Raw genomic sequence first — 27,166 nt, forward strand, 5'->3', positions numbered from 1 at the left:
CTGACCCAGGCGTCGTCGACCACCGACAACCATGCATCCCTGAAGAAAAGAAGCCAGCCTCCCACCCTGGAAAGACTTCCAGGTGGGGGTGACCCGTCACTTAGAGGAGAACCTGTGATTGCGGGACCCAGAGGGCTTGGAGGAGCGGCCCTTTGGCCTCCAGTGAGGAGCTGGTTCCTTCCTGGAAAGTGCTTTTCGGGATGTTCCCTAGCCTCAAACTCCTTGTGATTGGGGAAAAAATGGGAGGGACGTTTAACCCGCTTGAATTAAACGGAGTCGTCCTGAACGAACGCCTCGTCCTCTTTTAGTAAGAGTTTTAATAATAGCCGAGATAAGGCTATCTACCATGTCCTGCGTCCTTGAAGCCTGGTCTGCATCTCAGTCAGACCCGGAATGAGAAACCACATCCGACTCAAAGTCCGCCTCCGAGGAGGGGGAATGGGGGAGAGGGGCATCCTAGATGGTGCTGAGGGGCCCCGGTGAACTGGATGGGAAGCTAGACAGATCCCGCTTCCTAGGTCTTTTACCCGATCTGTCTCTGTGAAGGTTGTGGTCAGGTGCGTGCGAATCACCGTGAGAGGCGATCGGAAAACTGGTGGCGGCAAATAGATGTGGAAGACGTTCTAGGACCTGGACCAAGGACTGTGACACTTTAGTCAGGTCAGCGACCAACTGAGACATAGCAACAGCCCACTCCAGAGGGAGGGGTGTGCTATCATCCCGGGCGTTAGAGTGCTCCTGTGGGGCAGACATGGTGGAAGGACTGCACGACGGGCAGAAAGGGCATGGCTGACCTGAAGACCACTTTCTATTACAGCGGGCACAGGCGTAATGAATCACAGTGGGCTTAAGACCAGAAGCCCCTGCAGGGTTGGGCATAAGTAGAGCCTGGGTGATACTGCAGAAGGTGCTATATAGTGGAGGGATACTGCAGGAGTGCTATATAGTGGTACAGAGGCCAGGAAGGGGAGAGGGCAGACCCTACCCGGAACCAGCGATAAGGCAGCCGCAGATTAGCTGTGTCCCCCGTGTCGGATGTCTGCAGGAAGATAAGGTGGAGATCGCAGGAGAAGACAGGCCAGGGCTGTGTCTTGGACTGTGTGCACGAGCTACAGAAGCACCGGGTCCAAGATGGATGCTGTCCACACGAAGACCTACGTGATGCGAGTGGTGGGCATAGCTAAGCTGCCGGGCTGCCTGACTGGCAAGACCGGAGGAACTGCCGGCCAGAACAAAGTGAAAGCGCCCCTGTGATTGGATGACCGGCCGGGGGGGCATGTAAAGGACGGGAGAGGAGACTCCAATAGGATGAAAAAAAGGGCGCCTAGAATAAGTGCGCAGAGCGGGGGGCGTGTCCGAAAAAGGCCAGCAGGAGAAAGAGAAAGCTAAGATCTGACACGCCGGGGGAGGCATGTCCAGACAGAAGAATCACCGTTATGCGGAAGGTTTTTCTATGATATGAATACCGGCGGGGGGGGACACGTGCACCCAAAGAAAAAAGGCGCGGAGACCGGTGAGTCCTATGTGGAACCCGTGGGACTGACAGTGGTCAGGTCTGTACGGGGAAGAAAGCTTATCCCCTGCTAGAAGAGCTAAGCGCCGCTGCAGTGGGGGACATACATACCTGTCAGTTGTCTCCGGTTCCTCTTCAGAGATGAGGATCACATCAGGAGCCCTCGGGTGAGAGACGGTCGCTGGGAGCCAAGATCTTCCTTTACGCACCGTCTCCGGACAGTGCAAAAGACGGCATCAACACCTTACGAAAAGGGGGGAGGCCACTGCTGGTGACGACAGTCTTCCTCTCAGCCCTCTCCGAGGTGAGGGGTGAGGAGGGGAAAAGGCAAAGGACCGGCCACCGTGAATCACCCTGAAACACCCGTAAGGGTCACAGGGGATAAGGTCCTTCCTGCGGGTCTGAGAGTGGGCGATGAGGGTGTCACCACACTGCTCTCTCAGTCGCATTAGTGTGGGAAAACAGGGTGAGAATTAGGGTGAAGAGGACGGTGGCTCAGTGGTTAGCGCTGCAGCCTTGCAGCGCTGGGGTCCTGGGTTCGAATCCCACCAAGGACAACATCTGCAAGGAGTTTGTATGTTCTCCCCGTGTTTGCGTGGGTTTCCTCCGGGTACTCCGGTTTCCTCCCACACTCCAAAGACATACTGATAGGGAATTTAGATTGTGAGCCCCATCGGGGACAGTGATGAAAATGTGTGCAAACTGTTAAGCGCTGCGGAATATGTTAGCGCTATATAAAAATAAAGATTATTATTATTAAGAATCTGAAAAACAAAGTGAAAAGATTAACACACAACAAGATACCTGAAAGGAAAACTGCGGATCTGGGATGAGATCCAGGTCCGCCTCCTACAGACAACTAAGCTTAAAGGAAATCTGTCCCCCTAGGGCGTTTTTAACTAAAAGAGCCACCTGCAGCAGCACTAAGGCTGCATTCTGTGAAGGTGGCTCTTCTGTTTCTGACCCCTATTAACGGCGAAATATTGACTTTTATAACTAGGTCCTCATACCTGGATTCTGTCACAGAGGTATAATGTGTCCCTCCGTTTAAGCCGCCTCCCAGCTGTCCATCATCGCTGTGTTGCACCCCTGCCCCGCCTCCTCCTGTATTGTTGTTTGCTTTACATGCCGGAGAGCGCCTGCGTTGCTTCAAAAGTTCTTGGGCATGCACAGTGCGCGCTGCCTGGTAAATGACATCAGGCTATCGTGCCTGCGTGTTTTGTAGTCCCCTGATCCCGCCCCACAGTGTTATGAAGTATTCACACTGCGGGACTGGGAATCGGGGGACTCCAAAACATGCAGGCTTGATAGCCTTATATCAGTTCCCGGGCAGTTTCAAAAATGGCACCCAAATTTGTCCCACAACTTGAATGTAGAAATCCCCCGTATGTGTCTGTACAGTACTGTTTAGCCATAAGATGAGACTCGGGAGGGACGGAGAGGTATTGGCAAATAACGCCTCGTCCCCGACGAGTCTTGCTGCATGGCTGAGCAGTACTGTTATACAGGAGGCATCCTGGAGAACAGAATTTTCTATAGTAGTTTGCAGACTCCATATACAGAGCTCCTAAGTGGTAGAAGAGCAGAATCCCTCCTTAAGTGACAACATTTTGCAAATTATACCCCTTTGGAAATTTATCTACAGGTGTCATGATGATTTTGACACCATGGGTGTTTTCCAGAAATAAGTAGCAGGGGATGTTGCTGAGTGAAAATTGCAAACTGTAGTGACCAGTACGTTGTGCCCAGCTCATATACCTGTAAATTACGTGGGTTGTCATCGCTACAGAAATGCCAAACGTGGACACTAAATGTGGTTTAGGCACACTTTGGCTCAGAAGGGAGGGGGGCATTTGGTTTTGATAACACAGAATTTACTGAATTTCTTATGGAGGGAAAGGGTCATTTAGTTTTTCCAGAGCCTTTGTGCTATTAGTAATGTGGAAGCTCCCTACATTTCCATTAACAGATGATGGACCTGAGTGAAGACTTGCTTTTTTTTGTGAACGGAGTTGAAGCTTTTATTGGGAACTCTTTACATAACATTTGGGATCACATTTATGAGGCACCTGTAACGTTCCACCATGTGAGTGGACGGGAATTATTCACTTTGCAAGTCTTTGAGGTAATCACTGGCATGCTCAGGTTTAAAATGAAGCCATTCAGTTTATTACTAAGACAGTTCCAGAAGCCATTTGCACTGTCTGTTAAACATTCAGCTTTAGCACAAGAATACAGATACAGTCTCTTACTGAAAATACTTCTCACTGACCCCGGTCAGTATAACACGGACACCTGTCAGTTACCTGCTGGTGTCGGCCATACAGGTTCCCGGGTACCTTTATCCACAGAGGCATCCTATAGCCACTTCTCACACAGTCTTCCACTGACCCCGGTCAGTATAACACACGGTTGTCAGGACCGTTACCTGTTGGATCGCAAGACAGGTTCTCGGATTCTTCTTATCCTCAGAGGCATCCGATAGATATCAGTTCACACACAGTCTCTTTCTGACCCTGGTCAGTATCACACGGTTTTCAAGACCGTTACCTGTTGGCCACGCAGGTTCCCAGATCCCTCTTACCGCAGAGGCATCCTGTACACAGTTCTCTCTGACCCGGGTCAGTATCACACGGGTTTCAAGACCATCCGCTCCCTTTGGCTCGGAGTCGCCGGCACGGCTTCTTCAGGCTATGCGACGTCCGAGCCTGGAACATGGGAGCTCTGTCCACACTGACAGTCTCCAACACACTGTCTCACACCTGTGCAACACACCTTCCTTAGATAGCCTGTAACCACTCCCAGTTACCAATCACATGGCTAGTCACATGTTCATGACCTCATCACAGGTCCTGCAGATTCACAACCACACACATATCTTCAGCCAAAACGGGGTACAGTGAGCCCCCTCACCACAGTGTGTGGTACATGGGTAGCCCGATCCTCCCAACTCTCAAAGCTACCCGTAGCCCTGACCCAAATGTGAACAACAACTACTTAAGAAAACACTCCGGGCTACATCACAGGGAGCTGCCATCCCAGTGACACATACCTTCCATTAACCACGCGACCACCAGTCACACCACACACCCTACACTGAGCACTTATATCAGGGTTTACATCTAAATCTCCAAGTGATGCGATTCAGATAAACTGCTGAGGGAGGCACTCTCTATAATGAGGCAGCAGAGTTACTTTGGACTCCGTCTGTTCAGCGGTGTCTTTTTTTCAGAGGTGCACAAAACTGTGGCTGATGGCACTTTTATGCACGCCTAAAAAGACGGACACAGCCGGATCATAGACGACATGGTGTCCACAGTGCCACCATTTGCCTCATTATAGGGGATCTTCCGCTGGGGGTTCCGACTGAATCATGTATTTCAGAAATTTACATGGAAACCCCGATGTAAGCGCTCAGCGCAGGACAAATGTGTGCCGACCCTTAATGCGATCTTTGGGAGGCAGAATGAAAAGATCAACAGCATGTGAAGAATTGGTTTTATTTACTTTTTACCCTGTTACTGGTGAGGTATAAGTGATTAGATGACTTTATTCTTCAGGTCGGTGCAATTACAGAGATGGTAGATTTAGATGGGGTTTTTATATTTGGCTGCTTTCACACAGTAAAAGACGCTTTTTTTTTTCAAAAACAAGTTTGTGCATCACATTTTGAGTTATAATTTTTCCATATTTCATCGGACAGAGTCATGTGAGGGCTTGTTTTATGTGGGACGAGTTGACTTTTTATTGGTACCATTTTCAGGCTCATGAAATTTTTTGATCGCTTTCTATTCTGATTTCTGGGAGGCAGAATAAACAAAAAACAATGCAGGAATTGTTTTTTGTTTATTTTGCATGCAATTTCACGTGTAGTAAAATTGGTAAGGCAGATTATTCGGGTCAGTATGATTACAGCGATACCACATTTATATAGTTATTATATGCTTTGGCGCTTTTAAACAATTAAAACTATTTTATAGAAAAAATAATTATTTTTGCATCGCTTTATTCTAAGAGCTATAACTTTTTTCTTTTTCAGCTGATGGAGTGATTTTAAAAAAAATATTTTTAACACTTTTTTCTACTTATTCCCACTATGGGACTTTCTGCAGTGTGATCGCAGTTATAAGGTATAGCAATACAAGAGCACTGCTATACCTTATAGCCTGTATAGCCTGTCAGTGCTGCAGACACAAGTTAGTTAGATCATGAACTGTGCATACATAGGTGGATATCGTGAAATCGTCATGCTACTGATTTTTTTAGTAACTCACTGACCTTTAAAGCAGTCCACCAGTGGCCCCTTTCTACCCCATATTCATTGGCATCTAGCTGTAAGGGCCATGGTCACTAATCTTCAATGTGAGCTGATGACATTTCTTTAATGTAAGCTGATCAGACATATAGCCTTGCTTGCTGGTTAATTCTGTCCCTGTGCCATTGGTTCTATGAACCCTATTCCTGTTTAATCCTTTACTTTGTTAGACAGCCAAGTGTTTCCTTCTTAGCCTCTGGATTTTCTGCAGAAACTTCTGAAATGTTACCATTCATGTGAGTGGTGTTGCAGAAACAAGTAGAAGAAGAAGTGGAACAGTTAAAGATTGACATACAGAATGGCAATGTGTCTTCTAACCTGAGTGCAAAATCTTCATATCTGCCTATGAGGTCGTTGAGTTAGTGTCAAGAGACCTAGAGAAAGTCTGTACATCATGGTCTATACTCCGGCTGTGACACATGGTTGTGTGAAACCGTGTATAAAGCTGAATTCACCAAAATGAACAATTACCAGCTATTCACAGGGTAAGTAATAACTGTTAACCGCTGGGAGTTCTCATTCAAAGCCAACGAGACTAATGGAGACAATCAAGGTCAGTGCTCGGCTTTCTCCATATGTCCCATAGAATTAAAACTTTACTCTCTTTGAACAATAAAAAACACTTTATAAAAAACTAAAATATGTTTTTGCATATATCTTGCAGCGCTAGAGTCCTGGGTTCGAATCCCACCAAGGACAACATCTGCAAGGACTTTGTATGTTCTCCCCGTGTTTGTGTGGATTTCCTCCGGGTTCTCCGGTTTCCTCCCACATTCCAAAGACATACTGATAGGGAATTTAGATTGTGAGCCCCATCGAGGAAAGTGATGATAATGTGTGCAAACTGTAAAGCGCTGCGGAATATGTTAGCGCTATATAAAAAAAAAAAGATTATTATTATTGTTATACAACGTGAAATAAAAACAGATACTGAATTTTTTAAGGTGTTCACTAAGTGGAATAAATAACATGTGCACTTTATAGTTTGGGTCATAACATACACTATTCCCACTTGGTATCATCCTGTATGTTATGACCCAAACTATAAAGTGATACATTTTTGGCAGGGCAAGTTATATTGGAGGAGGCAGTTTGCAAGCTTGACCATAGCGTCATTTAAATGGGGGAAACAGGAAGTCTTACTGTCATGATCAATCAGTGGTGCTTTCCACAATCTCATATCACTTGGGAATAGATGATAAGGGGCAATTCTGAGAAAACATCTTTAAATCCTCCCGCACACATTTTTTCCAGAATGTTAATGATGGATGGAGTTAAGGGCATGTCACACTAAGAGATATCGCTAGCAATATCGCTATAACTAGTGACGTTATAGCGATATTGCTAGCGATATCTCTGTGTCTGATACTTACCAGCGACCGGCTCCCCCGCTGCTTATCGCTGATCGCGCGAGAACGTTCAGGACTGTTTCTCGTCGTCAGCTTCCTGTGGCGCTTCCTGCTGTGAGGACGAGCGACGCGTGGAGCCGGGCGGGAGGACGCAGGATCGCCTGGTGTGACAGGTAAGTTGCGACCCCCGACCGCTGCGATGTCGCTGGTGAGATCTGCCTATGTGGCAGCTCACTAGCGACCACTTAGCGATGTACCAGCGATCCTGACCGCGTCATATCGCTGGTCGGGATCGCTGGTACATCGCTAAGTGTGACAGTACCTTTAGGACCATTACCACGAACACAGCACAAATTGCAGCAATTTTGCTTGTTTAATATGATGTTTGGTATGAATAGTTTTCATCAAAAGAACAGCACTCACGTGGGGGTTGTCCTTTCTTCCTTTGGGGATTCCAATGGTCAGTAAAGATTTCCAGCAAGGAGCAGAGTGTGAGCAAAGCACAGCATCGCCGCTGATAATTAGCCGCAGGGGACAATGATGAAATACTCAGATGAAATATCCAATCACTGAACTCTGATGCAGTAATAAAAAAAGAGAAAGATAAATAATTAAACTTGATACAAGATTGTGAGTAACAGCATCAATATTACGTCAATGAGGTTAATTTAAAAGCATGTATATCAACATTTACCAAATATTAATAACATAATATTTTAACTAACTAGATAATTAACCCCTTTACCCCCCAAGGGGGGTTTGCACGTTAATGATTGGGCCAATTTTTACAATTCTGACCACTGTCGCTTTATGAGGTAATAACTCTGGAAAGCTTCCATGGATCCCGGTGATTCTGACACTGTTTTCTCGTGACATATTGTACTTCATGTTAGTGGTAAAATTTAATTCAAATAACTTGCGTTTATTTGTGAAAAAAACAGAAATTTGGCGACAATTTTGAAAATTTCGCAATTTTCCAACTTTGAATTTTTATGCCCTTAAATCACAGAGATATGGCGCACAAAAAACTTAATAAGTAACATTTCACATATGTTTACTTTACATCAGCACAATTTTGGAACCAAAATTTTTTTTTGTTATTAAGTTATAAGGGTTAAAAGTTGACCAGTGATTTCTCATTTTTGCAACACCATTTTATTTTCACGGACCACATCACATTTGAAGCCACTTTGAGGGGTCTATATGATAGAAAATACCCAAAAGTGACACCATTCTAAAAACGGCACCCCTCAAGATGCTCAAAACCAGATTCAAGAAGTTTATTAACCCTTCAGGTGCTTCACAGGAATTTTTTGAATGTTTCACAAAAAAATTACTTCTGGTCCATTTTTTTATTTTACCAAGGGTAAAAGGAGAAATTGGACTGCAAAAGTTATTGTGCAATTTCTCCTGAGTACGCCGATACCTGTACGCTGATACCTGATATGTGGGGGGGGAGCCACTGTTTCGGGCACATGGCAGAGCTCAGAAGGGAAGGAGCGCCGTTTGACTTTTTCAATGCAAAATTGGCTGGAATTCAGATCGGACGCCATGTCACGTTTGGAGAGCCCCTGATGTGCCTAAACAGTGGAAACCCCCCACAAATAACACCATTTTAGAAACTAGACCCCCCAAGGAACTTATCTAGATGTGTGGTGAGAACTTTGAACCCCCAAGGGCTTCACAGAAGTTTATAACGTACAGCCGTACAATTAAAAAATCATATTTTTTCCACAAAAATGATCTTTTCACCCTCAATTTTTATTTTTCCAAGGGTAACAGGACCCCAAAAGTTATTGTGCAATTTGGCCTGGAGTACGCTGATACTCCATATGGGGCGGTAAACCACTATTTGGGCGCATGGCAGAGCTCGGAAGGGAAGCAGCGCCATTTGACTTTTTTGGTTGGAATTGGGATTGGACGCCATGCCGCGATTGGAAAGCCCCTGATGTGCTAAAACAGTGGAAACCCCCCACAAATGACACCATTTTGGAAACTAGACCCCCCAAGGAACTTATCTAGATGTGTGGTGAGCAGTTTGAACCCCCAAGGGCTTCACAGAAGTTTATGACGCCAGGGTGTGAAAATAAAAAAATCATATTTTTTCCACAAACATGATCTTTTAGTCCCCAATTATTTTATTTTCTCAAGAGTAACAGGAGAAAATGGACCCCAAAAGTTGTTGTCCAATTTGTCCTGAGTACGCTGATACCCCATATGTGGGAGAAAACTACTGTATGGGCACACGTCAGGGCTCGGAAGGGAAGTAGTGAAGTTTTGGAATGCAGACTTTGATGGAATGGTCTGCGGGTGTCATGTTGCCTTTGGAGCGCCCCTGATGTACCTAAACAGTGGAAACCCCCCCCAAGTGACCCCATTTTGGAAACTAGACCCCCTAAGGAACTTATCTAGATGTGTGGTGAGAACTTTGAACCCCCAAGGGCTTCACAGAAGTTTATAACGTACAGCCGTACAATTAAAAAATCATATTTTTTCCACAAAAATGATCTTTTCACCCTCAATTTTTATTTTTCCAAGGGTAACAGGACCCCAAAAGTTATTGTGCAATTTGGCCTGGAGTACGCTGATACTCCATATGGGGCGGTAAACCACTATTTGGGCGCATAGCAGAGCTCGGAAGGGAAGCAGCGCCATTTGACTTTTTTGGTTGGAATTGGGATTGGACGCCATGCCGCGATTGGAAAGCCCCTGATGTGCTAAAACAGTGGAAACCCCCCACAAATGACACCATTTTGGAAACTAGACCCCCCAAGGAACTTATCTAGATATGTGGTGAGCAGTTTGAACCCCCAAGGGCTTCACAGAAGTTTATAACGCCAGGGTGTGAAAATAAAACAATCATATTTTTTCCACAAACATGATCTTTTAGTCCCAATTATTTTATTTTTTCAAGAGTAACAGGAGAAAATGGACCCCAAAAGTTGTTGTCCAATTTGTCCTGAGTAAGCTGATACCCCATATGTGGGAGAAAACTACTGTATGGGCACACGTCAGGGCTCGGAAGGGAAGTAGTGAAGTTTTGGAATGCAGACTTTGATGGAATGGTCTGCGGGTGTCATGTTGCCTTTGGAGAGCCCCTGATGTACCTAAACAGTGGAAACCCCCCCCAAGTGACCCCATTTTGGAAACTAGACCCCCTAAGGAACTTATCTAGATTTGTGGTGAGCACTTTGAACCCCCCAGTGCTCCACAGAAGTTTATAACGCCCGGGCGAGAAAATAAAAAAATCATATTTTTTCCACTAACATGATCTTTTAGTCCCCAATTTTTTTTATTTTCCAAAGGGTAACAGGCGAAATTGGACCCCAAAAGTTGTTGTCCAATTTGTCCTGAGTAGGCTGATACCCCAAATGTGGGGGTAAAACACTGTTTGGGTGCATGGAAGCTTGGAAGGGAAGGAGCACCATTTGACTTTTTCAACGCAGAATTGGCTGGAATTGAGATCAGACGCCATGTTGCGTTTGGAGAGCACCTAATGTGCCCAAGCAGTGGAAACCCCCCAATTCTAACTCCGACCCTAACGCCAACACACCCCTAACCCTAGCCCTAACATTAACGGGAAAATGGAAATAAATACTTTTGTTTATTTTATTATTTTTCCCTAACTAAGGGGGTGATAAAGGGGGGTTTGATTTACTATTTATGGTGGGTTTTTATATTTGGCAGCTGTCGCACACTAAAAGACGCTTTTAATTGTAAAAATAGTTTTTGCATCACCACATTTTGAGAGGTATAATTTTTCCATATTTTGACCCACCGAGTCATGTGAGGTCTTATTTTTTGCGGGACTAGTTGATGCTTTTATTGGTACCATTTTCGGGCACGTGACATTTTTTGATCGCTTTTTATTCCGATTTTTGGGACGCAGAATGAACAAAAACCAGCATTTTAAGAATTTCTTTTGGGGGTGCGTTTACACCGTTCCGCGTGTGGTAAAATTGATAAAGCAGTTTTATTCTTTGGGTCAGTACAATTACAGCGATACCTCATTTATGTCTTTTTTTATGTTTTGGCGCTTTTATGCACTGAAAACAATTTTATATAAAAAATAATTATTTTTGCATCACTTTATTCTGTGAGTCATAACTTTTTTATTTTTTCGCTAATGATGATGTGTGGAGGCTCGTTTTTTGCGGGACAAGATGACGTTTTCAGCGGTACCATGGTTATTTATATCCGTCTTTTTGATCGTGCGTTAATGCAATTTTTGATCGGCGGTATGATAATAAAGCATTATTTTTTGCTTTGCTTTTTATTTTTATTTTTTAAGGGGTTCACTAAAGAGGTTAACTAATGAGACAGTTTTATAGGGTGGGTCGTTACGGACACGGCGATACTAAATATGTGTACTTTTATTGGGTTTTTTTTTTTATATTTCCAAAAAATGAATTTATTAGGGAATATATATATATATTTTATTTATTTAGCCATTTTTTATAAATTATTTTTACACTTTTTTTTTTTTTTAAACTTTATTATACTGTCCCAGGGGGGACATCACTGTCATGTGACAGATCGCTGATCTGTCACATCACAGATTGCTGTGACAGATCAGCGATCTGACACAAGCACTGCTGGAGGCCTCCTCATGCCGGCGCTTTGCAGGCATGAGGAAGCCGTCTCCCTGCAGGCCCCTGACGCTCTACTGGATCCAGGGGCCTGCAGGGATGGAGGCCCCCCGGAGCAACGCTGCACATCGTGCTGCTGCGGGGGTCTCAGGGAAGCACGGAGAGAGCCCCCTCCCTGCCGATGCTTCCCTAAACCCCGGTACAAAACTATTCCCTGTCCAGTGAGACACTTGACTACGTGCCATGCAGAGAACTACGGAGGCTTCATATTGGGCCCCCACTAATGAAAGCCTTCATGTTGGACTCCCACTAATAAGAACATTATGGCAAATGATAGCAATATGCCATACCGTTCTAGAATAGGACTACCACATTAAAGAGGTTTTCCCAAAAGTAAAAGATAAATTGAACATTTGTGTTCAAATCATCACAAGAAAAGAGCATTGTCTCAAACAGAACCAAGTTTGAGCATTCACACTTCTGTTCTATTAATTGTCTTGGTTATTTCTTGCAGTGCCATAAATGAGTGGAGCAGAAATGTGCATGCTTGACTTCTGCTCCATTCAGACTGGGCTGTCTGAAGCTCTATTCTCGAGATCTGGACCTTTGGTAAAGTCCAATGCTGCAGATAGATCATTTTTAATCTTGGGAAAACCCTTATAAGTATAGTCATTTTAGAACAGGCTTTAAAGGTACTTGGTTTCAACAGTCATTCTGTGATGACAAAGTACAGGCTCTCGCTGCATCAGCAGGATTTTGACAAGTAAATTACAGGCACTGTCAGATTGCCGCTGTTACACTGATTAAAATGAAACTTGGAGTAAAGAAATCCGTTTTGTGGTTCTTGTGTATTCAGTGTTAGAAGTTTTCAATTAATGATATGCCCGTGCTTCGGGGTGGGACTGTAGGCAGGGTCTTATCTTGGTGCTCTTCCCACATGCCCACCCAAAGCACAAACATGTTGCTCATAGAGACAGAAAGAAAGACAGACTGTTTGTGCTTTGGGCAGGACTGTGGGCAGGTCTTTCCTTGGTTTCTCTGGCTTGGAGCAGGAAGATAAGACTCTGCCTACAGTCCCACCCCAGAGCACGGGCATATCATTAACTGAAAACTTCTAACACTGATTACACAACAACCACAAGACAGATTTCTTCATCCCAGGTATCATTTTAATCAGTCTAACATTGCCATACTGACAAGGCCTGTAGTTTACTTAGCAAAATCCTGCTGACAGGTTCTCTTTAAGTACAAGTTCCCACCTGCATGTTTTCCATCTACCCTTCTATGGCTCTATGAATCCAGAGATGTCAATCAAAAAATTGGGGGAGGGGGTGGAGATAGAGGAAAAACAATCAGTTTGGAAGGTGCAGTTAAATGTTTGGCCAAGCCATGGGTGCAGAGTGGCTGTACTTGGTTTGAACAGTCATCCTGTGCTGACAAGAGTCCCTTTAACGACCTCATCATCTATGAACCAACATTGTGGCCTTATTGATTAATATTTCCAGCTGAATAGTATACACGTATTTCAATCTGTAAACATTCCAATAAGTTTGCCATGCACTATGTATTATATCAGATGTTAATTGTAATTATATAAGGTCTTTGTGTAGAAGTCAGTAGATAAACACAGTGATCATAACGTATATACATTTCTCACCAATTGTCTGGGCCACAGTTTCCTCTTGTGTATGACCCTTGCGGAGGGCAGACATCGCTGCATCCCGAAGCCTCTCTAGAGCCCTGCGTAACACTGCCTGTATTTGGTGACGAAAGCCTGGATTGTCTACCCCCATATTGTAAGGTAGATACTTCTTGAGTAGTTTCAGCTCATTAGAGGAAGGGGGTTGGTTACTTCTAGGACCGTAGCAAAGAAAGCTCATTGCATCCAGGCGTACTCCATCATCAGCGGATTCCAGACATAGCTGCAGTCTCTCTTCTGCTTCTACCACTTGACCTACAACTAGTTTCTGTGCCCGTGCAAGGCTGATCCAACCTCGGAGATGTGGAGTTTCTGTACCACACATTTGTTTTGCCAGTAATTTGAAAGAGCCACTAAATGTCCTCAGGGTACTGGGGAGAACATGAGTGGCAGCATTATTTTGTAGACTACATTCTGTGGAAATTAGTGCATCAGAAAGAGGCTCAAGCCAGCTTTCTGCCCAATGTTTACCGAGCTCCCCTTCATCTATTGTGCCCTTCTGAACCCATTCTTGTTTCTGCAAACAAACAATTGTGCGGTAAGTATCAGCAGCTGGAGGGCAGAGGTAGTTAGTCGCCAAACAGCAAAATAGATGGGATGGGAGCAAAGGGTAGAATGTCAAAACCTGTAACCAAAACAGAATTGGTCAAATTGGTCAACCATTAACTATTCACTGGTCACCCTCCAATACAGATATATGGCCATAGCCTATTTTTAAAGAGAATCTGTCATCAGGTTTCTACCAACTAATCTGAAAGTAGCATAATTTAAAGACAGAGAACCTGATTCCAACAATGTGTCACTTAGGGTTGCTTGCTGTAGTTTTGATGAAATTTCAGTTTTTCCAGGAGATGATCATCAGAGGACTAGCAAAACTGCGGCTATATAGTACTCCATATTGATGACCTCTATATAACCCTCTCTCCACTAGGGATTGGCATCTCTTCCTATAAACAGTCTACACAGAAAGCTGCCAATCACTGGTGTGGGAGATGTTACACCTAGCTCAGCATTAAGTAAACTTGTAGACTTACAGCAGATATAACAAGTGATTTTATCAAAACTGCAACAAGCAGCCCAGGAATTGATACATCACTGGAATCAGAGTCTTAGTCTCTACATCAAGCTGCTCTTAGATGGGATAACAAAAACCTGGTGACAGATTCCATTTAAAGGGTTTGCAAGCTATCCCCTATCAATAGGTTAGTCTATAACTTACTGATCCCTAAATCAGTAGAATACAGAATGTAGTCTGAAAAGAAAGGAGGTTGAGTATATGCACTTCCTCTCCATCCATTTTCAGTGAGACTGCCAGAGATAGATAAGTATAGTGCTCAGTTATTACAGACAGTCCTAAAGAAAATTAATAAAGCAGAGCTCAACCTCCACTCCATTCAGCAATCAGAGCCCTGTTCTCAGGATTGCTGGGGGTATGGCCACTTACCCCCAGCAACCAATAAGTCATCCCCTATACTACTGAAGGGATAACTTTTGAACATGGTACATACAATGGGTTCGGAAAGTATTCAGATCCCTTTTGGGCAGCATGGAGGCTCAATGGTTAGCACTGCAGCCTTGCAGCGCTGGAGCCCTGGGTTCAAATCCCACCAAGGACAACATCTGCACGGAGTTTGTATGCTCTCCCCTTGTTTGCGTGGGTTTCCACCAGGTACTCCGGATTCCCCCCACACTCCAAAGACATACTGATATTGAATTTAGATTGTGAGCCCCATAGGACACAGTGATGATAATGTTTCCAAACTGTAAAGCGCTGCGGAATATGTTAGCGCTATATAAAAATAAACATTATTATTATTATTTAAATTTTTCACTCTTTGTTTCATTGCAGCCATTTGGTAAATGCAAAAAAGTTCATTTTTTTCTCATTAATGTGCACTCTGCACCCCATCTTGACTGATAAAAACAAGAAATGTAGACATTTTTGCAAATTTATTAAAAAGAAAAAATTAAATATCACATGGTCATAAGTATTCAGACCCTTTGCTCAGTATTGAATAGAAGCACCCTTTTGAGCTAGTACAGCCATGAGTCTTCTTGGGAATGATGCAACAAGTTTTTCACACCTGAATTTGGGATCCTCTGCCAATACTTTCCAAACCCACTGTACCCTTTAAGTATGCATGGTATATACATAAACTACACAGAAGTGATAACTGATAATATACAGCGCAATGAAAATAGTATTGTTTAAACTAAAAATGTCAAAACCAAAGAATTAAAAGCGTGAAAACTGAATTTTGACCTTCTTAGATCCCAGAAATGGCAGTAGAGCACAAAGTACAGTATATCTCGACCGAGCTTGCCATGAAATGTCTCTTATTTTCTGCAGCAAATTCTGGAGCATGGTCTCTTCTGTTCTTGCCAGGAGCTCACACTCCCTTCGGTGAATGTACAAATAGTGCTGGAAACAGCTGAGCACCAAAGCAGTCATACCATCAACCTGTGCACAAATTAGGGTATATCACACCTATGCTATATATTATAAAAATAGTTACAATAAGACAGAGGAATAAAAGGGGGTTGTCTGGTATAGTCAATCATTAGCTCCATAGCCAATAATGTTATGCTATATTAAAAAAACTATTACTTGAAGCTAATCACTGGCTTTGGGTCATACTTGTATGCATGTAATACACTGATGAGGTCAGTGATCAGTTACAGTGGTCATGCTCCCCAAGTGACATAACATCATTGCAGCAGGACAAATATATCGAAAGAACTGAAGTGGAGGGCAATTAAATGGCTAAGTAATGCTTCTTTTATTGTTTTAAAACATTTCATGCCGTTGGAAAACTTTTTGAGAATAAAGGAGGACACCTTTCAGACAAAGGACTAGCAACAATACAGATCAAGATAGTCCCAATTGTAGTTTCCACCCAAAAAAAAAAAAACAAAAAACAAATTCTTACCTGCACTTCAGCCCCAATCCACAGAAGATTCATTACACGAGGGTTATCGGTTAAGGGCAAAACCCCTTGGATAATTAGCAGCACGGTCAGGTGCTCTCGTACACGCTGCAACCAGAGGCAGAGCACTACATAGAGAAAACATTAATCATAGATTTAATTTTTATTACCATATATACTCGTGTATAAGCAGAGTTTTTCAGCACATCTTTTTGTGCCGAAAACACCCCCTTCAGCTTATACATGAGTCATTGTCCTAGAAAGCTGGCGGCGGAGGGGGAGCGGCGGGTCACAGAGGCAGGAGCCAGCAGCTGTGGCTAAAGCCTGTGCTGCTGCTGTAATAGCGCACAGTGCCAGTCGCCGGCTTCCAACACAAATCATACTCACCTACCTGGGCACCCTGGGTGCTGGCATTGCATCTTGTTCCGGCCGCTAGCGCCTGCAGCTCTCCTACCGAACGATCACGTGGCCGCGCTCATTAAAGTAATGAATATGCACGCTTCTCCACTCCCATAGACGTGGAGCGCATATTCGTTACCTTAATGAGCGGTGCCACGTGATCGCTAGGCAGGAAGAGCTGCAGGCTCCAGCGACCGGAACGAGATGCAGTGCCAGCACTCAGGACGCGCAGGTAGGTGAGTAGGATGTTTGTTTGTTTTTCAATAGGAAATATGAAAACAGGGATAGGTGATAAAGAGCCATTCATACAGGGACGGGACGGGGGATGCATGCATACAAAGGCAAGGGACGGTGGAGCCATGCATACAATGACATTGACGGGGAGGCATGCATACAATGACAGGGACGGGGAGGCATGCATACAGGGACAGGGACGGGAGGCATGCATACAATGACAGGGAGCCATGCATCCAATGACAGGGACGGGGAGACATGCATACAATGACAGGAACGGGGAGGCATGCATACAATGACAGGGAGTCATGCATACAAAGTCAGGGACGGGGAGGCATGCATACAAAGACGGGGACGGGGAGGCATGCATACAATGACAGGGACGGGGAATCATGCATACAATGACAGGGACGGGGAAGCATGCATACAATGACAGGGACGGGGAAGCATGCATACAATGGCAGGGACGGGGAGGCATGCATACAAGGACAGCGACGGGGAGGCATGCATACAGGGACGGGAGGCATGCATACAATGACAGGGAGCCATGCATCCAATAACAGGGACGGGGAGACATGCATACAATGACAGGAACGGGGAGGCATGCATACAATGACAGGAACCGGGGAGCCATGAACACAATGACAGGGACGGGGAGCCATGCATACAATGACAGGGACGGGGAAGCATGCATACAATGACAGGGACCGGGAGGCATGCATACAATGACAGGGACCAGGAGGCATGCATACAATAACAGGGACGGGGAGGCATGCATACAATGACAGGGACGGGGAGCCATGCATACAATGACAGAGACGGGGAGCCATGCATACAATGACAGGGACGGGGTGCCATGCATACAATGACAGGGACGGGGAAGCATGCATACAATGACAGGGACCGGGAGGCATGCATACAATGACAGGGACGGGGAGGCATGCATACAATGACAGGGACGGGGAGGCATGCATACAATGACAGGGACGGGGAGGCATGCATACAATGACAGGGACGGGGAGGCATGCATACAATGACAGAGACGGGGAGGCATGCATACTATGACATGAACGGGGAGCCATGCATACTATGACAGAGACGGGGAGCCATGCATACAATGACAGGGACGGGGAGGCATGAATACAATGACAGGGACGGGAGGCATGCATGCAATGACAGGGACGGGGTGCCATGCATACAATGACAGGGACGGGGAGGCATGCATACAATAACAGGGATGGGGAGGCATGCATACAATGACAGGGACGGGGAGCCATGCATACAATGACAGGGACGGGGTACCATGCATACAATGACAGGGACGGGGAGGAATGCATACAATGAAAGGGACGGGGAGCCATGCATACAATGACAGGGACGGGGGTGGCATGCACACAATGACAGGGACAGGGTGCCATGCATACAATGACAGGGACGGGGAGCCATGCATACAATGACAGGGACGGGAGGCATGCATACAATGACAGGGACGGGAGGCATGCATGCAATGATAGGGACAGGAGGCATGCATGCAATGACAGGGACGGGGAGCCATGCACACAATGAAAGGAACGGGGAGGCATGCATACAATGACAGGGATGGGGAGGCATGCATACAATGATAGGGACGGGGAGCCATGCATACAATGACAGGGATGGGGGTGGCATGCATACAATGAAAGGGAGGCATGCATACAATGACAGGGATGGGGGAGGCATAAGCAAAAACAAAAGAGAACATTCAGCTCACCCCAAGATGTAATTTCAAGCACAAGATGGAGCACGGCTTCCTCACTGCTGCACAGCGTCCAAGGCAATAGGAAAAATAGAAGTGGATCCAGCTCACTCACAAGGCTTATTTAAAAATTAGAAAATTTTTATTGGATGATCCTTAAAAAATTCAAAATGACAAAACAGACATCTCAGATGGCACAGCAATGACAGGTAACCAGTGGTAACCAGTGTTCAAGAGCCGTGTTGCTCGAAACGCATATGGTCTTATTACACATCACCCCCTGTCATTGCTGTGCCATCTAAGGCTAATTTCACACTAGCCTTCTTGGGCGCAGCACAGGTCCGACGCTATGCCCCGCCCTCGGCCGCGCCCCCTCCGGTCAGTTCCTCCTCTCATCGCATGAGGCTGCAGGCGATCAGCGTATCCTATATTTAGCGTTGGATACGCTGATCGTGCGCTGGTCTGATTTTGCTGGCGCTGCGCCCAGAGGACAAAAATGCAACACAGCGCGTTTCTGTGCGCTGGGCGCAGCGCCAAAAGGCGCAGCGCCAGCAAAATCAGACCAGCGCACAATCAGCGTATGCAATGCTAAATATAGGATACGCTGATCGCATGCAGCCTCATGCGATCAGAGGAGGAACTGACCGGAGGGGGCGCAGCCAGGGGCGGGGCTTAGCGGCAGCCCTGCGCTGTGCCCCAGAACGCTAGTGTGAAACTAGCCTGAGATGTCTGTTTTGTCATTTTGAATTTTTTAAGGATTATCCAATAAAAATTTTCTAATTTTTAAATAAGCCCTGTGAGTGAGCTGGATCCACCTCTATTTTTCCTATGGGGGAGGCATGCATACAATGACAGGGACGGGGGAGCCATGCATACCAGGACAGGGATAAGGGGACAATGCATACCCAGCTTATACTCGAGTAAATAAGCTTACCCAGTTTTCCAACTTCCCCTGACAAAGCTACATGGAGTAGCGACAAGCGTTGGGACTTGGCATGTACAGGCTTATCTCTACCTACTAAGTGGCAAGTATGTTCATGATTGAGCATGAGACTTAAGGCCCTTTTACATTTAGCGATGCACCAGCGATCCAACCAGCGATCCGACCCGGTCAGGATCGCTGGTGCATCGCTAAATGATCGCTAGTGAGCTTTCATACAGAAAGATCTCACAGCGATGCAGCAGCGACGCAGCGCACGATACTTACCATTCACACACAGCGATCCTGCGTCCTCCCGCCCGCGTCCAGCGTCGCTCGTCGTCACAGCAGGAAGTCTCAGCAGGAAGCGCCCGACGAGAAATGGAGCCGGACATTCTCGCGCGATCAGCGATGGACAGCGGGGGAGCCGGTCGCTGGTAAGTATCACACATAGCGATATCGCTAGCAATATCGCTATAACGTCACAAAACCAGTGACGTTTTAGCGATATTGCTAGCGATATCGCTTAGTGTAAAACCCCCTTTACATGTTGGCAGTATGAGTTATTTGGTGACCCCATTTAAGTCTATTATTTAACTTATTCACCAAGTACCTGCTCTTGCTATCTTATGGTTATTGGGAAATTATTTCAATGATCTAGAGTTCAATCGCCTCACCCAGCCTGTCTATATTTGTACTCTTATTGTGAGTCTTTACCATGTTTCATGTCTTTTTATTAATGTTTTTAGTGTTTTTAAAGTTATGTTGCACTCAGTGATTCTAAATAAAGCTTTTTTCACTCTTTCTTGGTGTGTGCACCGCTTTATTGCGCCTTCTTGTTTGATCAGACTATATACTTAGGAACACTGGAAGCACCCCTTTTATATCTCATTCACATTTGTTAGTGGATGCCGCTTATTATTCTTTTTTTCAATACTTACCCAGTTTTCCGTGGCAAAAGTAGGTGGGCTTATACTCGAGTATATACAGAATATCTTTTTAAGTGACAAATATTAATCTCTATATATTGTGAAAAATATTAATCTCTATATATTGTACCTTGAAAACTGTAGTACGGCTCTATCTGCTGCTCACACAGCCAGGCCACCGCAGGAAACAGACTCTCCAGCAAGGTTGTACTCTGAGGACAGACAAAGCTATACAGTATGAATACTGGTGATAATCACGTCTGCATATACTCATTTGCAGCACATCCTTTATTAGACACTAGTCAATTTAAAGCATGATATATCTAGATTCAGGGTTAAGTGAAGTAATATACAACAATAAAAAACCAAGATTATTATGAAGCAATGTGACCATGTGATACTGATTTCATTTCCAAGGATAGAAGAATTCCATCCTCAGCTTCAAGCCAGACCATAATAAATATTTCTCCCTTGGTTAACGTGTAGCCATAGTAAAATGCATAGCAGCATCTCTGGGCAGAAGCTAAGAGAAGCAGGCGGTCTGATGACACAGGAAATGCCAAAAGATGCTCCAAAGAACCTCTTTCAATGCAGCCACACTCATCATGAGGTACACTTTAACATTTTATAGTACATGTACACAGGGCTGTGGAGTCGGAGCTCATTTTGGTGGAGTCGGTATAAAATGGTCCGACTCCTAAAATATATAATAAATTGGGTACAGTAATTCAATGCAGAATGTGCTGAATATTTTTTCATAGGAATTTGGGAAAGTTATGAAATGTCCTATAAATGGCTGTTCTATTCCTGATCTAAGGCTACATTCACACACAGCGCTTTTGCTGCGTTTTTTGAGGATATGTTTTTCAGCTGCAAAAGCAGATCAGATTTTTAAAAAACCGCATCACCTGAAAGGTTTTTGAGCTCATAATGTTTTCAATAGCAAAAGCAGATTAGAAATCTGCTCCATTTATCCATATCTGTCTGTCCATATCTTATCTGTACCAAAAACAATGAAAGCCGGGTAGCACACAGACTAACACTCCTTTTTTTTTTTTTTTTTTTTTTAGCACCAGTCAGGTACACCTTATAGCTACCCAAAAGGACGCCCAGGACAGGCATTGCTCGTCTTCAGTAACACATCAACATCAATTGATAGTTGAAATAAATAGACTGCATTCACCACATCATCTTCAGGCGCAGGCTTTATTTTCAAGTGTAGGGGTGTGCAGTATGAGGTTCGCAGCAGCTGAGGTGTCAGTGGTGAACTCTAGCACCAGTGAAGCTCCTCCTCTACAGACAAGGGTACAATACAGACAAGTAAACATATTCAGAAAGAAGGAAGGTACTTATCTCAGAAGAATTGCTAGAGTGAACAGGATAACAAGATTAAGGTAATTACTTCCTAAAGCATATTTAAACTTTCAATAAACTGTGCATAAATCAATAGTCCAGTATACTGTATGTTCTCTCTGTATGCTTGATGCTTGTTTGTTTTTTCTTTGAGCTCATATACTTTTGGGAAGCTAGTTTTTATACAATATACATACAATATACAGGGAAAATACAGCAACAAGATTGATGAGGACTTGTATGAGGACTTGTATAGGTATAGAAGCCAAAACATCAAGTTATTAGCTCTGTTATCAGTTTCTTTGTTCCTGGAGTATGATACACAACAAACTTGCTCCCTCCCTCCTCCCCTCTTCATAGACTGTGAAGCATTTAGTGAGCTGTACCCTAATAAGAAAAGCCTTGGAAATTCAAAGTAAAGCTATCTAATAACATATTTTACAAACTTTATATTTGTCATCTGTACTATTGATTTATGCAAAGTTTGTTTTATTTCTATCTAAAATTATACAGTGGGGAAAGTATGTATTTGATACACTGTCGAATCCCACCTACAAAGAATGGAGAGGTCTGAAATTTTTAATCATAGGTACACTTCAACTCAGAAAAACAGAATCTACAGAAAATGTCTGACCTCTGTAATTGCAAACAAAGGTTTCTGTACCAAATATTAAGCTCTGCTTTTCTATTGTATCAAATACGTATTTCATTCAATAAAATGCATATTATTTAAATCATACAATGTGATTTTCTGGATTTTTTTAGTCTGTCTCTCACAGGTGAAGTGTACAATTGTAGACCTCTCCATTCTTTGTAGGTGGGAAAATATGCAAAATTGTCAGTGTATCAAATTCTTATTTTCCCCACTGTACATGGTTCCCTGTTCTTGCTGGAATTATAATATACATTATTTTATTTTATAGGACAAAATTATTTTGAGAGTGAATTTATATGATTACAAAATGTCTAAGAAGCTCCCCATGAAGTCAGCTATATTTGAGCATTTCACAGTGACTCAGGATGAAAAATATTTTGCGTGTCAATGTATGACAAGTGACCCAGAGGAAAACAAATGCTGTGATGCCAAAATCAGCACATACTCAGGCACTGATAAAAATGCTCCTACAAGAGCTTCCAATCTAAAAAGACATTTACAACAACGCTTCCACCCAGAAGTTTTCAAAGTTGTGACTGAGAAAGATAACAGCAGCACCAAGAAACTCACGCCAGCACTTCCTGCCAGGCAAATGAGGAGGAATGAGCATCTCAAACATCATTAACAAGATATTTTGTAAGTGACAAAGTTACTGTAAGAATGTCAGCAGATATGTTTAAAAGACAGCTCATGCAGCTTGTTGTGAACGGACGGTGTACCATTATCACTATTTGCACGACCAGCTATTACAGCTCTTAATGGCTAAATGGCCCGCAAACTTGGTGTTTCTCTGGAAAGAGAAAGTATTAGAAAATTAGTGATTGAAGAAGCCCTTAAACAAAAGGAAGATCTTAAAAAGACAATCAAAAGACGCTTCATGTTTCTTAAAATGGATGCCTGCACACGTCACAGAGTGAACTATTGCCATCAATGTTCGATATGTTTGTGACAACAAAGAAATTGTTACCAAGACATTGGCAGTAAAAGATACTAAAGCTCATCACAGCAGCCAGTTTCTCCAGGCCTTAGTGGAAAAAGTCCTGCAAGATTATGAACTCAAAAAAGAACAGGTTGTTGCTATTGTAACTGACAATGCTTCAAACATGATAAGTACCATTAAACTGATGAATGAGAGTAATGAACAACAGCTAGAAGAAAATTTAGGATTCAGTATGTTTGAGATGGAAGGCCACAGTGCTGTTCATGTAACTGAGGAACAAACAGATATTACTATAGAAGAACAGCAAAATTATACTTTAGAAATAGATGATCTTGTTGAAGCTGCTTCAGAACACTTTCCTATTCATCACATGCGTTGTGTTGTGTACACGCTGCAGCTGGCAATAAGAGATAGTCTGCAAGAGGGACATGCTGGAAATCTGACTGGAAAAGTGAGGAAATTGGCTATTGCCGCCAGAACCCCTAAAATTGATTCAATCTTGAAGAGACGTGCTGGGAAAGGGGCAATTGTTGATCAAGCCACTCGGTGGGGCAGCACTTATTTAATGATTGAGCGATTGCTTGAACTAAAACAGTTTCTTACAGATATGGCGAACCCTCAGGTAACCCTAAATGAAGGTCAATGGACACAGGTGGCTGAATTGAAGGAATTGCTTAACCACCCATTTACCGTGACTAAAAACTTACAAGCTGAGGATTTAACGCCTGGCATTTTGATAAGGGAGTGGAAGAACTTGCTATTTTGCTTGTCCTAAAGAGGTGGTTTAATCGCAGATGGCATTTCTGCTTCAATGAAACGGAGAGAGAGACAGCTATTGGAAAATAAAATTTTTCTTGCAGCTGTTTATGTGGACCCAAGTCATCGTATACTGCTTGATGATCAACAGCTTACTAAAGGAAAAGAAGCTCTGACTCAGGTAGCAGTTAGGATAAGTGGCCTACAGGAGGACTGCCAGGTGCAAGAGGACTTGGGTCCTGTCAGTGCTACTGCTGCCATATCTTCATCCTCATCAGATGAGGAGTTTGACTTTGACAAGTATTTGGATGACATGGAGCAGGCAAAGCGTTGCCGCAAGGAAAAAGACTTCACTCCGTCTCCTATAGCAAGCAGATTAACCATATTTCAGCAAAATGTTTCACTTGCTCTCAAAGAAATAGAAAAATTCAACCGTTCATCAAAACTGACTGTGCATGAGGCAATTCCTTTATACCCGGAAATTGTTAGAGATGCTGCCCATGTGGTTGCGACTTTGCCTCCAACCCAAGTTAGAGAGGTTGTTTTCTGGCCTTAAAATTATTAGGTCAGATTTGAGGTCATCTATGAAGGAGGATCTGATGGAGGCAATTCTATTTCTTAGGACAAATCCATAGACTGCACAAATGTTATTTAGTATGTTTTTGTTGAAAACTGTTTTTTGCCACTTACATAGTTTATTACACAGTGTTATATATGTAATCGATATTACATAGTGTATTAGATATTTACAATTTATTACAGTTTTTTGTGTTCTAAAGTTGTATTCCAAAAAATATATATTATGTTCTATCTAAATATCTTGATTATTGTATCATGAAAATGATTAATTGTCTGATGTTCACATTGTACTACAATAAATTTTTCACTTGAATATAAGCAATATATGTGGGAGTCGGAGTTGGAGTCGTGGAGTGTAAGGGAAATTGAGGAGTCGGAGTCGCAGGTTTGGCTTATCGACTCCACAGCCCTGCATGTACACTTATTACTCCTAGAGCAAGCCTTCATTTCACATCATAATCAAGGTATTATAGAGATGATCCCCTACATTCATTCCTATTATAATAGGTTTACATTATATCACGTTACCTGGCCTGTAAAATATAATTTACAGGTCAGAAGATCTTCACGACCACAGGTTAGCAGCCCTCGTAACACTGATAGTAATCCGACTTCATTGGTTGTCAGAATAAGGTCCGTCACACGTAATTTTCCAAATTGTAATTCACCAGAGGCTGCAAGGCAGATATAAAAGAAAATAAAATATAAGAAATTGTCATTGAAACATACAACGGAAAGTGGTCTTGGGTGCAGGTGATGCTCCTAATTTAGCCATGGATATTAAAAGTTGTTAATGTGTGTTCTGAACTACAAGAAATAAATTATCATTAATTGGCTAAGATAGTACAAACAGCAACAAAATAACAGCACCTTGAAAAATATACTCAGAATACTGAGTCTAGTTCCTCACCATTTTCACACTGCTGTACAAGGTTCATTGCAGCTTGACATGCTGACTCCATTACTGGTCCTGTATTTGCCAGGGCGGCCACAGCTGTCCCAGCTAATAATCGGGCATCACGACTGAAGTTCTTAAAAATAAAATTGTGCATGTATATACTATACAAGTATTGTCTGTGTATTAGACATGTTTAAACAGTCAAACAGCCATGTACACTAAAAAAGACAGTAGAAAACACATTTTCAGATGAAATTTTATAAGCATAATTATAAATAAACCAATGCCAAAAGACAATAGAAAATAGTTCAACATATCACAGCAGAACTGAACATAAGTATTGAAAAGTGGTTGCTCACTTAAGAAAAAAATATCTTAAGAGTGTGTTTTTAGGGAATCTGTCACCATGTAAATGATATCCAATCTATAGGCACCATGTTATACAGGAGGAGTAGCTGAGCAGATTTATATATACCGTAGTTTGTGAGAGTAACCTGTGATTTCATTATTTAATCCTCTGACCTTTCCAGGATTTTGGGTCCTGTGGGGGGTTCTATCAGTGACTGACAGCTATCTCAGTATGCACACTTATACAAAGTCACTGATACCCTGTTTCCTCGAAAATAGGGTGCCCCCCCCGAAAGTAAGGCATGCTAGGGGGAGCACTGTGCCTGCTAATATAAGGCACCCCCCCCCCCCCCCCCCCGAAAATAAGGCATACCTTGTTCTGTGCATGGGGCATGCAGTTGTGTCTTGCTCCCGCTGTCCGATGCCGCCGCTGCAGCCGCGCTGTTCGCAGGAGTTAATCACAGCCTCGGAGCTGTGTGCCGATCTCCGCCCATGAGCCCTGCTCCCAATTACAGAGCAGGAACCATGGGCCAGCTGACGTCATTCATAGCCTCTGATTGTTCATGGGCTGTGATTGGCCCAGGGCTCCTGCGCTCTGATTGGCCAGGGCTCCTGCGCTCTGATTGGCCCAGGGCTCCTGCACCACCAAAGCACTGAAAGCAGCACCGCGGAGGAAACCAGTAAGAAAGTGAAAGTGTGTGTGTGTATGGGTGTGTGTGTGTCTGTGTAAGGGTGTGTGTGTCTGTGTATGGGTGTGTGTGTCTGTGTAAAGGTGTGTGTGTGTGTGTACGGTACACACGTGGGAGGCTGCAGTGGGATACGGTGAGCCAAAGAGGAATGCTGATCTGGGATGCAGCCAGCACACACCGCGCCAAAGACATGAAGAACTTCCTTCATGAGAGAAAAATAGATCAAATAATGATTCCTGCAGGAATGACGGCTTATCTCCAGTTTCTTGATATCGCCATTAACAAGCCATGCAAGGACAATTTGTGTGTGGAAATCAATGACTACATTGAAAATAGAATG

At 43.8% G+C, this 27,166-nt stretch overlaps 1 protein-coding gene across 2 annotated transcripts in view; it reads right to left on the bottom strand.

Annotated features, from left to right (window-relative positions):
• Window positions 1-27,166, bottom strand: part of LOC141069516 (tRNA (32-2'-O)-methyltransferase regulator THADA-like) — a 178,471-nt gene that overhangs the window by 82,608 nt on the left and 68,697 nt on the right. For both annotated transcript variants that reach the window (XM_073559146.1, XM_073559147.1), the window contains exons 7-13: window positions 25,802-25,922; window positions 25,420-25,565; window positions 20,739-20,820; window positions 16,396-16,520; window positions 15,729-15,926; window positions 13,424-14,090; window positions 7,601-7,753 (exon numbers count right to left, since the gene is read on the bottom strand). In XM_073559146.1, coding sequence (XP_073415247.1) covers window positions 7,601-7,753; window positions 13,424-14,090; window positions 15,729-15,926; window positions 16,396-16,520; window positions 20,739-20,820; window positions 25,420-25,565; window positions 25,802-25,922 — 1,492 coding nt within the window. The remainder of the gene's footprint in view (window positions 1-7,600; window positions 7,754-13,423; window positions 14,091-15,728; window positions 15,927-16,395; window positions 16,521-20,738; window positions 20,821-25,419; window positions 25,566-25,801; window positions 25,923-27,166) is intronic.

This window comes from Dendrobates tinctorius, unplaced genomic scaffold, assembly GCF_039654945.1.
Source record: "Dendrobates tinctorius isolate UK_male_01 unplaced genomic scaffold, ASM3965494v1 ptg000265l, whole genome shotgun sequence".
In the NCBI taxonomy this organism is placed as follows: Eukaryota; Metazoa; Chordata; class Amphibia; order Anura; family Dendrobatidae; genus Dendrobates; species Dendrobates tinctorius.